At 35.1% G+C, this 19,471-nt stretch overlaps 1 protein-coding gene across 3 annotated transcripts in view; it reads left to right on the top strand.

The window, feature by feature from the left end:
• The window catches only part of USP15 (ubiquitin specific peptidase 15), a 148,907-nt gene that overhangs the window by 64,259 nt on the left and 65,177 nt on the right, over positions 1 to 19,471 (top strand). For 2 of the 3 annotated variants that reach the window (XM_011972927.1, XM_011972926.1), the window contains exon 6: positions 3,371 to 3,432. In XM_011972927.1, the coding sequence (XP_011828317.1) occupies positions 3,371 to 3,432 (62 nt within the window). Of the gene's footprint in view, positions 1 to 3,370; positions 3,433 to 12,560; positions 14,100 to 19,471 lie in introns of those variants that run through there. The other variant, XM_011972928.1, reaches the window with a different exon arrangement.

The raw sequence follows: 19,471 nt of genomic DNA, 5'->3' as shown, positions 1-19,471 counted from the left end.
AGTTAGCAAGTCCTACTGATTCTACCTTCTATCTCTTGAAGTAATCTCTGTGTTCCATTCTCAACCCTTCCTCTATCTCCAGGCTCTTGTATGTCTGCTCAATCTTTCTTCCTTTGTTTTTCTGTTATTAGCAGGTAACAGTAGGACAGTCTTGTTTTTGCCAGAATATTCATTCTAAAATGTAAAGTTCACTGTCTTCCTTTCATAAACTTTTCCTGGTTCCTTAATAATTAGGTCCAGGCACTTTAAGCCAGCATGCAAGTTATGGTTTAACCTCCTACCTACTCTTCCATCATCTTTAGATTATCTTTGTTTTGTGGTTTATACTCAAGCAGTACCAAACTGAGCTGCGTATAGTTCCCTGAACACACTATGCTGTTCCATACTCTTGTGCTTTCCAATGTGTTATTCCATCTGCCTGATGATGTACATGTCTTTGGAGTCCCTGTATTCATCCAGCAAAAAGTCCTTTTAACCATCCATATAATCAAATTAACCATCCCATACCATCATGTAGGCTAGCCGTATCAGAATGTTCATCCTTCAGGTTCTAGCTCAAATGTCACATCATCTATTCAGCCTTCCCTATTTCTCTCAGTATCAGTTGAGGTATAGGATGTTTCTACTTTGGAGAAAAAATTGCTTCCTTAACTTCCACAAAGATTTATGTATATGTTTTGTATCGTTCATTATATGCTTTAGTTATTTGTATATATTAATCTCCCCAGACTATGAGGTCCTTGTTTTGGTTAGACTTTGTACCCTATTTTTGTTTTCAGAACCTAACATGCCTGGTGCTCTGGTAAATGGAAGATTTTTTTTGTTTTATTTAAAAATTACTGTTAACATCAATAATATGATTCTGAGTTGTGGAAAAATTTAGAGAAAGTGAGGGAAATTAATTTTTAGTAAATACCTACTGTGTGTCAAGAATTGTACTAGGCTGTCAAAATACAGTGATTTTCAGATTTATTTTAGTCATTATATTCTTAAGAGAAATCTTACAAAATCCAGTATGTATTACAGTTAAAAGGGAGATGTAGCTGGTGGAAGCCTGAAGTGTGGACCTTGGAAATCCACTGATGAGCCAACACTGCCCTTTTATGTAGCCAGCTGTCTCTTTCTGTGTTCCAGTAGACATAACCTCTCTCCTTGGTTTTCATCCATTAGGCCTTGAGGTAGCTCCAAAAGTACAATTTGAAATCTGTAGAATTCTTTCTTTAAACCTTCTCAGCAATCCTTTGAAATGAATGTTACTCTTTTCATCATGTACATTAGAAAACTGAGACTTAGAGAAGTTAAATAATTTTATGTTCTTGATAGGTAAGCATTTATCAGATGGCAGATGAGAGAATAATTTAATAAGATTAAATATCCTTAAGGACTTGATCTTTAAAAACAGGAATGTTTCAAAGAATATTCATTAAATTTTTCAGACTATGATAATTCTTCAGCCAGAGAAGATAAATGAACTAAACCCTCTCCTGGACCTTTTTTTTTTTTAATACTTAAATTGAAAGGTTTCCTCATTAGAAAATAAAGACATATTATTGAATCGTTTGTCTCCCAAAATGTGAGGCATTTCTTCTCTCCTTTTTGTGTGGGTTTAATTTGAATTTTGAAATCTTTTCAAAAATATTTTTATTTGGAGTTAAAGTTTTAACTATAACAAAATTTTATTCAGAAAAGGATACACTTGAATAAAGGACTGAATTTTAATATTTCTGATGGCCTTCAGCATTAGTATTTATGGTTTTTAAAACATGGAATTTTAAGTATAAATACTGTTAGGAATTAAGGCATTATGGTTAAATAATTATATTATATGCATAACTTTGAAATCTCCTATAGCTAAAATCTCTTGTTTTAAAACTGACTTAAGTCCTCAAATGATTGTAAAGTTTATATATATATTTATACATACAGTTTATCTGTAACTGTTACTCTTATATAAATTGTGGTAAAGCAAAACATTCTTGAGAAGTTAAAAATCACTCACTAAATTCTACTTTGTAAATCTTTTAAAAAATTACAAAACTACATCAGAATGAAAATCAGAAAATTGAGACAGTGATTACTTGTCTCTAGTAGGTAGGGAGAGGAATGTGAAGGAAGGGATCAGTATATTAGGTACATGGTACACTTATTTTTTATATGGTACAAATACACTTTTTAATGTGTGAAATAATAGATTTTTTAAAGCTAACTTTAATATTTTAATTAGCATCTCTTTTAACAACAAAGTTTCATGAATGTTTTTAAAATCAACATTTTATTGTTTGTTACATATACTCTGAAACATGCTTACATTTTACATAGCTAGGATCTAAATGCCAATTTATAAATGGCCTGGAAACGTGTAGTTCACAAGAATATATTGCTTAAGTGCGAGTAGAGTAGGTTATGAAATTGCGACTTTAAGAAAAAGAGTTAATGAAACAGTAAATGAAATGTATTCAAATTTGTAATGCCTTGGATTTACTTCAAGTCATATTGTCTGTATTACAGTTTTTCCATGGAAATTGTATATTTTAACTTTTTATTGGTATTATCACATATTTCCTTTGCTAATTTAATTATTTTTGCTAAGTTTTTCTTCTTTGCACAGACTAATCCGTAGCAAAAACTAGAAGAAAGACTTATCAGACTGGAAGATACAAGGAAAGATTTTAGGGTGTTTTAAAATAAAGTATAGCTCTGCCAAAGCCTATACTTTTTATTTATTAGAGGTGTTTTCTGTCTGCCTCATCCATGCTGTAACGGAGAACTTCAGTCTGATTCTCATAAATGGGATTCTATCATTTGTATATTTAAAGATTCTATAATTTCCATGGTGATAATGTAAATACACACTAATTTCAAAACCCCAAATAAATTCTACATAATCTGTAATTTGGAATTATCTGTCACCCTTCGTCTGCATTTACATAAAAATAAGTTAGCCAAGATCCTATGTCAGTGTGTTTAACAGCTGCAAACATTTATTGAGCATCTCTTATTTACAGAGTTCTCTGTTACAACCTACAAATACAAATAGAAAATGTATTCTCTGAATTCAAGGAATTTATATTCTGTTTACTTGGTTTATGTTTTCTTATACTTAAAGTCATGGAACCAGTGGTTTTCTTTACAGTTTATCTTCTACAATTCCTTCTCACTATCATTACTGATTTTTTTGTTATTTGAAGTCTTTTAGTCTCCCCTGCCTAGCTTTGGAATCGAAATGCAGATTACCTATTCACCTTGTCTACTGTTTTGCTTTATATAATCACAGAGTTACTTTAGTTTCTTAGTTTACCCAGCTATCTTCTAAAGTTATTTTAAATTCAGAGTTATGGAAAAACACCCTTTTATTGTGTCATATTTGCAGGTATTAGTGATAGAACAGAAAAATGAAGATGGAACATGGCCAAGGGGTCCTTCTACTCCTAAGTAAGTGCTGCCACTTCTTATGGGCTTATTGTATGATTTTGAAGCCTTTGATGTTAGATAATCAAATCCACAGTGATAGAAGAACCTAGTTGTGTATTGCAGAAATTCGTGCCTTCTTTATCTTTGAGTATTTTATTCTTAGTATACAAGCTATCTACATTTGCTCTTAATTAATATGTTACTATTTTAAAAGCTTCCAATTCAAATATCTTAAGGCATAGTATAAATATATGGTATAAATAAGAAAGTTGCATTGTCTAATACAGTCAAATCGTTAAATATTTGTTTAATTTTTTGAAGCTTTTTGTGCTTTTTTAAAGTATCTTAAAATATTTCTTTATCAAAATGAATCTGATGTGAAAGTAATATATTTATTCAAATGAAAGTTTTAAAATAAAAAATAACGAATAGAGGAGTATATGATGTATTTTCGAGGGTAAATGAAAGAAGAATTAGGAATCTTTTTAGCTGTTTTAGAACTAATAGATCTGTACTCCATTATCAAAACACAAGGCCAGTTGTGTTCAGACTTCTCACAGCTTTAAGAAGTAATATGGTACATGTCCCCCCTATTACTGTAATGTTTCTGTTTCTGCAAAAGGACACTTTATAATCAAACACATTAATATTTTTTCAGCACATATTCACACTAAGTGGGATAAATAAGGACTATAAATAGCATTATATCGGTTCAGGTTAGGTTGCCACCAAATGAACTGTGTAAAAATCTTCAAATTTTCAGAGCTTTGGAATTTCAGATGTTCTGATAAGGGATTGTAAACCTGTATTTTGAAATTCTTAATGATTTTTTAAATAAAATTAATAACAATTCAGTGCATTTTAACCAAGCAAGTAAAAAGTCTGCTACTTTATTTTATTTAAAACTACAATGCACCCTCTGGGCGCAGTGGCACATGCCTGTAATCCCAGCACTTTGGGAGGCCAACGCAGGCAGATCACAAGGTCAGGAGTTTGAGACCAGCCTGGCCAACATGGTGAAACCCCATCTCTTCTAAAAATACAAAAATTAGCCGGGAGTGGTGATGCATCCCTGTAATCCCAGCTACTTGGGAGGCTGAGACACAAGAATCGCTTGAACCCGGGAGGCAGAGGTTGCAGTGAGCTGAGATCGTGCCACTATACTTCCAGCTTGGGCAACAGAGTGAGACTTTCTCCAAAAAACAAATAAATTAAATAAAATAAAACCACAATGTACCTTTTATAAGTGGTTTTCTATCCTTTTTATCTTATGTGAAGTTTTTTGGTTTTTTTTTTTTTCATTTAAAGATATCATGAGAAGGCACCCATATGTTAATTACATGGAAGTGATTTTTATTCTTACCCTACTTAGTTGGATGTAGTACAAGGGTAGAACTTAGTATAAAAGTAGAACTTTTATTAAGAAGATGTTAATATTAAAAGCATGTGGGCTGAATTATGTAGATTTAATAACTGATGAAGGTTTAGATGGGAATATTTTTTGTGACATTTACTTTTAGTCTTCAAAGCAGAACCACTGTTGTTTCCTAAATGTTTAGATTGCTATGTACTTGCTTTATCTTTAAATTATTTTTGAAATTACAAAATTGTTTGTGGATTAATATTTTTTTAAAAAAAACCATGAGTTCTAAAGATTGAGAAATCTTTTCTACTCAAAATGACGATTTTTGCCCAAAAGATAAGACTAATTTTATATTTTCTTTTATTCCCTAATAACACAATATCATTTTTATTTCATTTTTATTTATTCCAACAACTGTAGTACTTGGCTTTGGGTTAAAAAAAACACAGTTTCCTATGTAATACCCAACACACCATATTCATGCAATAAATATTGGTGAATGCAGGTGCTGTACTAGAGATGTACAAAAGTACAATCAAGAGTCCCATTTTTCACTGGATCTACTAGTTTAATAAGGATGCCATATATTAAAGCATAGAAAAGTTAAACATCCATTCCCTCTAAAATGTAAGAAGTACTATGTAGCAGTATGTTGTAAATTGCCAAATAATTTACTAGAATACAGAAAAAGATTTGCAGCTGTATATGAAAAGATTCTCAGAAAACTAAGAATAAAGGGAAATTCTAACTTAACAGAACCTATATACCTCAAGTCTATAGCAAAAGTTAAATTTCATTGAGAAATTTTTAGCACAATTTAAATAACAGTAGGAGATAAGAAAGAAGACATAAAGTTCACTATTTGTATATGATATAGTCATTTGTATAAATTCCAAAACAGTCAGCAAACTACTAGAACTGAGAAAATTCAGCAAGGTTGTCTAATATAAGATTAATTTATAAAAAGCAGTTGTTTTTTCTATACCGAGAGATCAGCAGTCTTTTTTTAAATGTTTTCAGCTTTGTGGGCCATATGGTCTCTGTTAACTGTAACTGCTGATGTAGTATGAAAGCAGCCTTAGACATCATGTCAAGACATGGCAATGCCTGTGTTCCAATAAAACTTTATTTGTAAGTAGATGGCAAGCTTGGATTTGGCCTGTGAGCCATAGATTTCTAACTCCTGCCGTTTATCATGAGAAATCCACTTCAAAATAGTCTAACAAAAATTAACTTAATTAAAAATGTATAAAACCTTCATGGGAAAAGAATATAAGTTTATTAGAAAATAAAAGATTGTCATTAATATATGGCTTAACCTAGTAATGCCTGTTTTCTCTAAAGCACATCAGTGTCTGCTGTTCAAAAATCTTTTTTTTTTTTTTTAAGAAACTTGACAAACTCATTTTAAAGTTAGTATAGACCAATACAAGTCCAGGATTAGCTGAATCAGTTTTGACAGAAAAGAAGAAGGAAAGAACACTAGACCTACAAGTTAATTGAGAGTTACTGTAAAATTATACTAATAACAACAACATAATGCTAGCAAAAGAAAGGCAAATAGATTGGTATAAATGAGTAATCTCAGACAGATTCATGTCTATTTGACAACTTGGTATATGATGTGGCACAATTAGGTCGTGAGGTTGCTTAAAGCAGATGATTACTTACATTTAATAGGAGTACTGGCTATTTGGAAAAAAAGAAAACTAGAGCCCTACCTTCTACTTTATATGCAAAGGCTAACTCTAGAAGGATTAAAGACCTAAATAAGAAATATAACACTTTAAAGTGAATAGTAGGCTGGGCATAGTGGCTCATGCCTGTAATCCCAGCACTTTGAGCGGTCAGGAGTTCAAGACCAGCCTGGCCAACATGGTGAAACCCTGCCTGTACTAAAATTACAAAAATTAGGTGGTATGGTGGTGGACACCTATAGTCTCAGCTACTCGGGAGACTGAGTCAGGAGAATCGCTTGAACCCGGGAGGCGGAGGTTTCAGTGAGCCAAGATTGTGCCACTGCACTCCAGCCTGGGTGACAGAGTGAGACTCTATCTGAAAATAAATATATAAATAAAAGTGAATAGTAGCAATTTTGGAGAATAGTTACATCATAGGGATCATACAACATAATGTTCAAATTTAGTGGGTCTGATTACATCGAAATTAAGGATTTCTGTTAAAAGAACTATACACAGAGTTAAAAGTCAGATGTCAGCTTTGGAACTTTTAAAACCAAAAGGGAATAATACCTGTAATATATTAAGAACCCCTATAAGTTAACAGAAACAAAGAAAAATAGCTTCTAAAAAATAGATAAAAGATACTAACAATTTAAATAAAGGGTAGCCAAGTGCTGAGAGGTAGATGAGAAGATAGACAAATTCACTAGTAATCAGAAAAAAAATGAATGTAAATGAGATACAATTTTTCACCCATCAAAATGACAAATATTTAAAAGTTTGCTGATGCCAAGTGTTGGGTATGGTGTAGACATCTGTGTACTTACGATGCCAGTGTAAACTGATAGTGTCATTCTGTAAATCGTCAATAGTTAATTAAATCAGAAGTGTTTAATCCCTCTGACCCAGCACTCAGGGGAATTTTTAAACAGATCTTTGAGGAGATAATCTTTGTAGCTGCATAGTTTGTGGTAGTGGGGATTTGGAGATAGCCTAGCTAAATATCCATCACTGGTAAATAGAGCAAATAAGAAAAATGAGATGGTAGTAACAATGGTGAGATCTTTAAAACTAGATGAAACTTTAAAACATACAGTTGAGAGAAAGAGTGAGATTCATAAATATTTAAGAACATAGAAAAATCACAGTAAAAGGAAATCAGAGTAGAGATAATAGGAGGAAAAAAGGAAACAAGTTTGAGGAAGTATCATTTGCTAAATTTATTTATATTATATTTCTATAGTTGAAGCAAGGGTACAGACTGTATTTTCTGGATGAATGCTGGCTTAAAAAAAACAAATGAGGCTGGGCACGGTGGCTCATGCCTATAATCCTAGCACTTTGGGAGGCTGAGACAGGTGGATCGTTTGAAGTCAGGAGTTCAAAACCAGCCTGACCAACATGGTGAAACCCCGTCTCTACTAAAAATACAAACATTAGGCATGGTGGCAGATACCTGTAATCCCAACTATTCAGGAGGCTGAGGCAGGAGAATTGCTTGAACCCAGGAGGCAGAGGTTGCAGTGAGCTGAGATCGCACCACTACACTCCAGCCTGTCATTGAAAAGCATGTTTTAGGCTGAACAAGGTGGCTCACACCTGTAATCCTAGCATTTTGGGAGGACAGAGGAGGATCACTTGAGCCCAGGAGTCCAAGATGACTCTGTGCAACGTAACAAGACCCTGTCTCTACAAAAAAATACAAAAATTAGCCAGGTATGGTGGCATGCACCTGTAGTCTCAGCTACTCCAGAAGCTGGAGTGGGAAGATTGCATGAGCCCAGGAGTTCAAGGCTGCAAAGAGCTATGATCACACCACTCACTGCACTCCAGCATGTGTGACAGAGGAACACCCTGTCTCCTAAAAGGAAAAAGCAAAAACAGAAAAGCATGTTTTAACCACATGATGTTAGCTTAGGCAAATTTAACTCCAGCTCAAGGCATGTAATTTTAGGTCCTTAGGAAGGACTTCAAGATATCAAGATATAGAACAGTTTATACGCCTCAAAATTGGCACATATTTGCCAGAGGACAACCCCTGGCCTTCAAGATGGCATGAAAATGCTGGTTCTAATATATATCACTAACCTGGAATTTGTCCATCATGTTGCATAGCACATAACCAGTTCCTAGCTAGGGTGTCAAATACCAAAGAAAAATAATTAAAGCTGTAATATGGTGATAGAAAGAAGAATCACTGGTAGAATTTATTAAAACAGTTTCCTGGGCCCCATCCTCAGAATTTCTTATTTGTTATATCTGGGCATGACTCATTTCTAATAAGTTTGCAGGTGACACCAATGCTGTTGGTCTAAGGATGACACTCAGAAATTTTGTAGGTAATGTTTATTGACATTTACTATGTGAACAACGTAGTGGCATCCAGGGTTCCCACCCCAGACCAGCAAAATATAAATCTTTATACTTAGCCAAGGAATTTGCATTTTAAGTACTTCTTGTGAACAAGAAAATATAAGAATACTACCACAGGTAGGCACATGTGAAACCACATGTTAGTATTTTGTCTGTTCTATACTGCTGAAAATAGAGGAACCTGCTTAGTGCTCTGATGTCCTAAAATTGTATTAGCCCCATTTTGATTAGATTTGAAACTGTATCTTCAACTGAAGCATAACTTTTTGGGCTACTTGAGAAGAAATGCTAAATATTCAAAACTGTTGAGGGTAAAATATAATTTAATTTAAAACATGTAGTCATTTAGTTACAAAAACGATATGTGTATATGCTTTTTATCAGCACCTAAAACAACTCAAAGTCTGTATTAGAAATCTAAGAACCTACCCAAAGAATACTCACTCAAAAGTTTTCTGGTCACGGTGGCTCACGCTTATAATCCCAGCACTTTGGGAGGCCAAGGTGGGCGGATCACTTGAGGCCAGGAGTTTGAGACCAGCCTGGCCAACATGGTGAAACCCCGTCTCCACTAAAAATACAAAAATTAGCCAAGGGTGGTGGCGGTGTCTGTAGTCCCAGCTACTCGGGAGGCTGAGGCAGGAGAATCACTTGAACCCAAAAGGTGGAGGTTGCAGTGAGCTGAGATCGCGCCACTGCACTCCACTCTGGGTGGCAGAGCGAGACTCTGTCTCAAAAAAAAAAAAAACATCAAGAAAAGAAAAAGTTTTCTAACTGAATTTTTTTACTAGATATCAACATATAATTTGAATTTTTTATTTTTATATTCATGCTGCATTTTTAAACCACTTCTTATTTTATCAGGACTTGCATTTCTAATCTAGTTTTTAAGTTTGATTTCTTAAACAGCCTCTTAAAAAGATGATCTTTTCTAATGATACCTTAGAAAAAGTTTCCTCCCCTAGTTTTAGAAATTCTGTTAAATTTCACCTTTTTTTTTTTTTTATGGGTTTAGCATTGGGTGGATAATCTAGTTATTCTATTGCAGATGTGTAGTTAGTAAAATCTTGTATTTCTAAAAAATGATTTTACAGTGGACTCATTATAGAAGCCTGGGGATTCCTAGAGAGCATTTGATTTAAATTTATTCATTTTCATTAATTAGTCAAAAAGTATTGTCAAAATACGTGTGCTTAAGTATTTGGTGAAAAAAAAATTAAGAGTCATTGATAATTTTGAAGAGGGTGATTTTTCTTGGACTAGAAAACATCCAGAGAAAAATTTACCGTCATCCAGAATAGGACATGAGTGGCAGAAAAAAAATCGAATGGAAAACCATGCTAATAGCTCTTACTCATACACTGTGCCTCTGCCATTTGTGGTGTTCTGATTAAGGGAATTCCAAATTGATGACTGAAACACTATAAACTTAATCTCATGACACAATAGTATTTTCACAGCACTGTCTTCTGAGTGCTCTGCTTGGAGAGAGGAAGAACTTTATAAATAAAACCATTGCATACTATTTTTTTGGTTAGGACAGATAGTAAGCACCTAGGTGATTCTGCAATATTCTCTTTTTGGCTTTTTATACCATCTTAAACGTCTTTAGAAATTTTTAGAGAGTATTTAATCCCTGTTTGCATTTATAACTGCAAAGCAGTTAAATGGATTTGGAAATGATGCATAGACTCATTTGGTTAAAACTTATTAAAATACATGTTGACTCTAGCCATTCTTTATTTCCTTGTCATTCGGCCAGTTCATACATTTCAGTAACACCAGTCATCAATCTGAAATGCAATCTGTGAACCATAAACCTAGAGTAATATTCCAAAATCTGTAATTTGTTGTTGTTGTTTTAAGACAGGGCCTCACTCTCATTACCCGGGCTGGAGTGCAGTGGAGCAGTCACAGCTCCCTGTAGCCTCGAATTCCCAGGCTCAGATGATCTTCCCACCTCAGCCTCCCAAGTAGCTGGGACTACAGGCACACTACCACACCTGGCTAATTTTGGGGTTTTTTGTTTGTTTGCTTGTTTGTTTTGTTTTGTTTTTGTAAAGATGGGGTTTCAGCCCAGGCTGGTCTCAAACTCCTGGGCTCAAGCAGTCTGCCTACCTCAGTCTCCCAAAGTGCTGGGATTACAGGCATGAGCCACCGTGCCCAGCTGTTATCTTTTTAAAAGACATTTTGAATCCTTAAATTTCCTTTTGTGCCTTATTTTACGTTGTTATCATTCTCATTAAGGAACAGACGTAGAGTGCTGTTTTCTGAGACTTTAAAGTTTGAGGTAATGGAGTAGCCAAACAAAAATGCTTAGATTACAATTAAGGGGAGCTGCAGTATGGAGTACTGAGAACTGCAGGTATGGAGTCATATTCCTAAAAATGGGAATATACGCATATATAAATTAACCAAAAATGTAGAGAACAACATACCAAAACCTTAAAGAGCATCCTGAAATAATGAAGGACAGTTGGCATCAAATAGAATCATCATGAAGGCTCAGGAAAACTTGTGCTGATCAAAACAAAAAGTCCCTTATTTTTTAGGGATACATATTGTTGTGTTTTCAGGTGAAATTATGGGTGTCTAGAATTTGCTTTAAACTACTCCAGCAAAAGAGGGAGTCGGAGGGAAGATGAAGGATTATAGAAAAAATAAGAATGGTAGAATGTTAATTTTTGAATATCATCCTTTTGTAGTGGCCATACTAATCTTCTCTGTATCGTTCCACTTTTGGTATATGTGCTGGTAAAGCATGCACTAGAATGTTATTTTTGAAGCTGAGTTTCTGATATTAGGTACATGAGGGTTAATGTATGTTTCAAAATTCTGTAATAAAGTTTAAATAAAAATGGGTTGCAAGTTTGGTGCTTAGATTCATAATGGCTGAAAAACTTATTATAATTTCATTTATTTAAAATGGAACATTTTATGTTATCAAATATTATATGTAAAAGTAAGCAGTCAAAATAAGGAAAAATGGAGCTATGAAAAACAATTTATATGTAATGTAAATCTACTTAAACTCTCTTTTGTGTATCTTTAAGCACCTGACACCCTACCTGTCATATAGGAAGCACACAGCAAATGCTGTTGAACTGAACTAATATGTGTCTTACAACAGTAAAAATGTTTAATTTTTTAGGAGATTTAGAATATTCTTTTTCTTTCAGAGCTTGTCTTAAGATGATTTTTAGAAATGGAGAGTGTAATGTTGGTCTTGTTTTTGTTACTAAGATAATTTTTGTTTTATGATGTTAGATTGTATGAAGTTAGGTTGTTTTACAGTGTTGGGTTTGAAAATATAAAAATCTTTAAATAACTCTTTTGCTGTGTCAGCATTCAGACTTCTCTGTATTTTGGTTGCTTAATATGGTGTTAGATTTCCATGAGTGTTAAATGTTTAGTTGACTTACTAAAAGCAAGTTGTGTTTTTCTATTGAGGTAAGAGGCTCAACTTAGCCTTGAATTGCATGTTTTTAGTTGAAACATATTGGGCATAGGGAAATTCAGATACTACAAACATTCATTTGTCAGGAGTAAGGCTGAATTTTCTCTCTTCATGAAACCACTTCAGCTAAATGGAAGTCTTTTCTTTTTCTGTCTGAAGGCACGATATGTTATACCTAGCCCAAACTGGCCAAAATTAGTTTAATTCTAGGTAAGTGGTTTGATGTCTAGTTAATTTATGATATTCTTAGCATTTTTTTCTCTCCTTTTTCTAGAGAGCCACTAGAGCAGAGTTGCTAGTGAACAGTTTAATTTCCACATACGTCACAGAAAGAGAGCTAAAGGGCTCTGGTTATCATCCACAGACTGACCAGTCAACCCCTAAATAACCTGATACTAGCTCCACAAATGTTAGCTAGATTGGACCATGTGTAATCTGAGTCAGAAGTCGGAATCAGAAGAGATAAATGATGCGTTATCACTCATCAGGAATGTCTGTAACAGTATTGTAAAATTGTTATACTTTACCTTTACCTGTTGACCACATCCATCCTTATCTCTCTGATCACCTTGCTGTTTAAGGACAGTCCCTGTACTCTACCTATAGTATTTATCTCAGTGCTTCCTGGTCCTTACTTTTTCTGTTATTATCTCCTTTCTCCTACATATTTAAATGCCTAGCATAGTGCCATACATATGGTAAACACCAGTTCATTATTTTTATTTCTTTCCTAATGTCATCTTCCCCCTCAGCCTATGAACATAAACACATCTTCATCTTTAAAAGCAAAAACCATATGCTTCCTCCATATACCATCTTTTAGCTTTTTTTCTTTGACAGCCACCTACATTTTTAAAAGTCTATACTTAATGTTGCTTGCCACCCATTCAGGATTTAACAAAGTTCTTATTTGTCTTTCCTTTTAACCTAGTTTATTTGACCTGTCTTTAGTATTTCTTTTTGATAACCATCTCCTAAAGAAATTCTCTGAATTTGAATACATAGTACAACCTTTTATTCCAAGGACTTTGCCTCTCTGACCAGTCCTTTGTCTAGCTCAGTTTCTCTTTAGGGTTGCCACTTTTGGTTTTGCAAATTGTGCACAGCTCTAGAGGGCATCATTCATATCATGTGTAGTCTATGTGACAGGCCCTCCCTGGCACAGTGCAGTGCAGCTTCACTAACTGTTTGCAGCAGCTCTGCTCAGACCTTAAATGCATTGACATTCCCTAAATATCTGTCGGAAGACCTCTTTTATCATACCGTAGTAGGTGTTCAAAATTAGGTGATTCTGTGCTAATCCTCTCCCCCAGCTCAAATTGACACAAAATATGCCATTCTCTATTTGTAGACTAGACCACTTTTCTGAATTCCAGATTTTTCATAAATTTCATGTAGGACTCACCACTTCAGATTAAACCAAATCTTTTTACCCCTCTTTCTCCCATCCCCTCAACCTAAACTGGATCCATTTCCTGTATTGCCTATTTCAAGTACCATCTAAGAGCCATCCTGAGTTCCTCCTCCAGCCTTTCTTCTCTCGTCTAGTTAGTCAGCAAGTCTTGCAGATTCTACCTCCCCACCTGAAGTTTTCAAACATTTTGATCTTGGTACCCCTTTTACATTCTTGAAAATTATTAAAGACCCAAAGAACTTCTGTTATATGGGTTATATCTATTAATGTTTGTCATATTCGAAATAGAAATAAGATTTTAAGGTATTTTAAAGTAATAGTACAAAACCGTTGTATTTTGACATGAATAACATTTTTATGAAAATAACTATATTCCAAAATAATAAAATTACCAAAAAGCGTTGCATTGTTTATTTTTGCAAATTTCTTTACTATCTGACTAAATAGAGGACAGCTAAATTCTTGTATATTTTTCTGCATTTAATTTATTGTAATACAATGTTTGGGTTGAAGTACATGAAGCAAATTCAGCCTCACACAGATACATAGTTGAAAAGGAGTATTTTCAGATCATTAATAGCACATCAAAACTTGACCAGTGGTGGTTTAAGTCTTAAAGTTTAATGATAGAATCTGAAACCATATCAATGAACCTTTTATAATATTAAAATCTTTCAAATGTAAATTTCATACATTTTGGTCATTTGAAAAATATTGATTCACTGAGTTATGCAGATCTTCCAAATGTTGACACATTTTATTCTACAGTTTTTTTCAAATCACATTTTTTTAAAACATCACCTGTCTTATGAGAAAAACCTAAGTATTGGGAAGCTGTCAACTTCGTGGTGTCAGAGTCAAGTTTTCCAAGATTCTCATTCTTGCTCGAAAGCCCGTATTTTATCATTGGCAGCAAATACATTGTTTTCATTAAAGACACAGCCTTCCTTCATTCGTTTTTGAGAAAACCTCTGCTTGATAGCCGTATTAGTCCATTTTCATGCCGCTGATAAAGACATATAGGAGACTGGGCAATTTACAAAAGGAAGAAGTTTATTGGATTTACAGTTCCACATGACTAGCGAGGCCTCACAATCATGGTGGAAGGCAAGGAGGAGCAAGTCATGTCTCAGAGAGAACTCGTGCAGAGAAACTCCTGGTTTTTGTGTGTGTGTGTGTGTCTTTTTTTTATTTTATTTTAAGTTCTGGGATACATGTACAGAATGTGCAGGTTTGTTACATGGCTATGCATGTGCCATGATAGTTTGCCACACCTATCAACCTGTCATCTAGGTTTTAAGCCCCACATGCATGAAGAGTTTGTCCTAATGCTCTCCCTCCCCTTTCCCCCCACCCGCCGACAGGCCCTGGTGTGTTGTTCCCCTCCCTTTGTCTATGTGTTCTCATTGTTCAGCTCCCACTTACGAGTGAGAATATGTGGTGTTTGATTTTCTGTTCCTGTGTTTGCTGAGAATGATGGCTTCCAGCTTCATCCATGTCCCTGCAAAGGATGTGAATTTATTCTTTTTTATGGCTGCATAGTATTCCATGGTGTATATGTGCCACATTTGGTTTATCCAGTCTATCATTGATGGACATTTGGGTTGGTTCCAAGTCTTTGCTATTGTAAATAGTGCTGCAATAAACACATGTGCATGGTCTTTATAGTAGAATGGTTTATAATCCTTTACCTAGTAATGGGATTACTGGGTCAAATGGTATTTCTGGTTCTAGATCCTTGAAGAATCGCCACACTGTCTTCCACAGTGGTCGAACTAATTTATGCTCCCACCAGTAGTGTAAAAGCATTCCCGTTTCTCCACATCTTCTCCAGCATCTGTTGTTTTCTTACTTTTTAATAATCGCCATTCTGACTGGCGTGAGATGGTATCTCATTGTGGTGGGATTTGCATTTCTCTAATGACCAGTGATAAAGAGCTTTTTTTCACAGGTTTGTTGGCTGCATAAATGTCTTCTTTTGAGAAGTGTCTGTTATATCCTTCGCCCACTTTTTGATGGGGTTGTTTGTTTTTTTTCTTGTAAATTTGTTTAAGTTCCTTGTAGATTCTGGATAATAGCCCTTTGTCAGATGGATAGATTGCAAAAATTTTCTCCCATTCTGAAGGTTGCCTGTTCACTCTGATGATAATTTCTTTTCCTTTGCAGAAGCTCTTTAGTTTGATTAGCTCCCATTTGTCAGTTTTGGCTTTTGTTGCGATTGCTTTTGGTGTTTTAGTCATGAAGTCATTTCCCATGACTGTGTCCTGAATGGTATTGCCTAGATTTTCTTCTAGAGTTTTTATGGTTTTGGGTTTTACATTTAAGCCTTTAATCTATCTTGAGTTAATTTTTTATAAGGTATAAGGAAGGGGTCCAGTTTCTGTTTTCTTCATATGGCTAGCCGTTTTTCCCAGCACTGTTTATTAAACAGGGAATCATTTCCCCATTGCTTGTGTTTGTCAGGTTTGTGAAAGATCACATGATCTTTTATTGATTTGCATATGTTGAAACAGCTTTGCATCCCAGAATGTGTGGAGTTATTTCTGGGGCCTCTGTTCTGTTGCATCGGTCTACATATCTTTTTTGGTACCAGTACCATGCTGTTTTGGTTACTGTAGCCTTGTAGTATAGTTTGAAGTCAGTTAGCATGATGCCTCCAGCTTTCTTCTTTTGCTTAGGATTTTCTAGGCTATACTGGCCCTTTTTTGGTTCCATATGAAATTTAAAGTAGTTTTTTCTAATTTTGTAAAGAATGTCAATGGTAGCTCGATGGGAATAGCATTGAATCTATAAATTACTTTGGGCAGTGTGGCCATTTTCACAGTATTGATTCTTCCTATCCATGAGCATGGAATGTTTTTCCATTTGTTTGTGTCCTATCTTATTTCCTTGAGCAGTGGTTTGTAGTTCTCCGTGAAGAAGTCATTCACGTCCCTTGTAGATTGTATTCCTAGGTATTTTTTTCTCTTTGTAGCAGTTGTGAATGGGAGTTCACTCATGATTTGACTCTCTGCTTGTCTATTTTTGGTGTATAAGAATCCTTGCACATTGATTTTCTATCCTGAGACTTTGCTGAAGTTGTTTATCAGCTTAAGGAGGTTTGGGGCTTAGACGATGGGCTTTTCTAAATATACAATCATGTCATCTGCAAACAGAGACCATTTGACTTCCTCTCTTCCTATTTTAATACTCTTTATTTCTTTCTCTTGCCTGGTTGCCCTGGCCAGAACTTCCAATACTTTGTTGAATAGGAGGTGAGAGAGGGCATCTTTGTCTTGTGCCGGTTTTCAAAGGAAATGCTTCCAGCTTTTGCCCATTCAATATGATATTGGCTGTGGGTCTGTCATAAATAGCTGTTATTATTTTGAGAGATGTTTCATCAATAACTAGTTCATTAAGAGTTTTTAACATGAATGGATGTTGAATTTTATTGAAGGCCTTTTCTGCATCTATTGAGATATTCGTGTGGTTTTTGTCATTGGTTCTGTTTATGTGATTGATTACTTTTATTGATTTGCATATGTTGAACCAGCTTTTCTTCCCTGGGATGAAGCCCACTTGATCATGGTGGATGAGCTTTTTGATGTGCTGCTGGATTCGGTTGACCAATATTTTATTAAGGATTTTTACATCAATGTTCATCAGGGATATTGGCCTGAAATTTTCTTTTTTTGTTGTATCTCTGCCAGGTTTTGGTATCAGGATGATGCTGGCCCCATAAAATGAGTTAGAGAGGAGTCCCTCTTTTTCAATTGTTTGGAATATTTTCGGAAGGAATGGTACCAGCTCCTCTTTGTACCTCTGATAGAATTCGGCTGTGAATCCGTCTGGTCCTGGGCCTTTTGTGGTTGGTGGGCTATTAATTACTGCCTCAATTTCAGAACTTGTTATTGGTCTATTCAGGGATTTGACTTCTTCCTGGTTTAGTCTTGGGAGGGTGTATGTGTCCAAGAATTTATCCGTTTCTTCTAGATTTTCTAGTTTATTTGCATAGAGGTGTTTATAGTACTCTCTGATGGTAGTTTTTTATTTCTGTGGGATCAGTGGTGATATCCCCTTTATCATTTTTGTTGCGTCTATTTGATTCTTCTCTCTTTTCTTCATTAGTCTAGCTAGCAGTCTGTCTATTTTGTTATTTTTTCCCAAAAAACCAGCTCCTGGATTCATTTATTTTTATTTTTATTTTTTGAAGGGTTCTTCCTGTCTCTATCTCTTTCAGTTCTGCTCTGATCTTAGTTATTTCTTGTCTTCTGCTAGCTTTTGAATTTGTTTACTCTTCCTTCTTTAGTTCTTTTAATTGTGATATTAGGGTTTCAATTTCAGATCTTTCCAGCTTTCAGATATGGGCATTTAGTACTATAAATTTCCCCCTATACACTGCTTTAACCATGTCCCAAAGATTCTGATACATTGTCTCTTTGTTCTCATTGGTTTCAAAGAACTTCTTTATTTCTGCCTTCATTTCGTTATTTACCCAGGAGTCCTTCAGGAGCAGGGTCTTCAATTTCCATGTAGTTGTGCCGTTTTGGGTGAGTTTCTTAATCCTGAGTTCTTATTTGATTGCACTGTGGTCTGAGAGACTGTTAGGATTTCTATTCTTTTGCATTTGCTGAGGAGTATTTTACTTCCATTTATGTGGTCGATTTTAGAATAAGTGCCATGCGGTACTGAGAAGAATGTATATTCTGTTGATTTGTGGTGAAGAGTTTGTGGATGTCTGTGAGGTCCACTTGATCCAGAGCTGAGTTCAAGTCCTGAATAGCCTTGTTAATTGTCTATCTCATTGATCTGTCTAGTATTGACAGTAAGGTGTTAAAGACTCCCACTATTACTGCATGGGAGTCTGAGTCTCTTTCTAGATCTCTAAGAACTTGTTTTATGAATCTGGGTGCTCCTATATTGGGTCCACATATATTTAGGATAGTTAGCTCTTCTTGTGGCATTGATCCCTTTACCATTATGTAATGCCCTTCTTTGTCTTTTTTTTATCTTTGTTGGTTTTATGTGTGTTTTATCAGAGACTAGTATTTCAACTCCTGCTTTTTTTTTTTTTTTTTTTTTCCGCTTTCCATTTGCTTGGTAAATACTCCTCCCTTTATTTTGAGCCTGTGTGTGTCTTTGCATGTGAGATGGGTCTCCTGAATATAGCACACCAATGGGTCTTGACTCTTCATCCAATTTGCCAGTCTGTGTCTTTTAATTGGGGCATTTAGCCCATTTATATTTAAGGCTAAATATTGTTATGTGTGAATTTGATCTGGTCATCATAATGCTAGCTGGTTATTTTGCACATTAGTTGATGCAGTTTCTTCACGGTGTCATTGGTCATTACATTTTGGTGTGTTTTTGCAGTAGCTGGTACCAGTTTTTCCCTTCTACATTTAGTACTTCCTTCAGGAGTTCTTGTAAAGGCTGCCTGGTGGTGACAAAATCCCTCCGCATTTGCTTGTTTGGAAAGGATTTTATTTCTCCTTTGCTTATGAAGCTTTGTTTGCCTGGATATGAAATTCTGGGTTGAAAATTCCTTTCTTTAAGAATGTTGAATATTGGCCCCTACTCTCTTCTGGCTTGTAGGGTTTCTGCAGAGTCTGCTGTTAGTCTGATGGGCTTCCCTTTGTAGGTGACCTGACCTTTCTTTCTGGCTGCCCTTAACATTTTTTCCTTCATTTCAACCTTGGAGAATCTGAAGATTTTGTGTCTTGGGGCTGATCTTCTCATGAAGTATCTTAGTGGTGGTCTCTGTATTTCCTGATTTGGAATGTTGGCCTGTC

Source organism: Mandrillus leucophaeus, unplaced genomic scaffold, assembly GCF_000951045.1.
Source record: "Mandrillus leucophaeus isolate KB7577 unplaced genomic scaffold, Mleu.le_1.0 Scaffold132, whole genome shotgun sequence".
NCBI classification, from domain to species: Eukaryota; Metazoa; Chordata; class Mammalia; order Primates; family Cercopithecidae; genus Mandrillus; species Mandrillus leucophaeus.
This window is presented reverse-complemented; position numbering and strand designations above follow the sequence as displayed.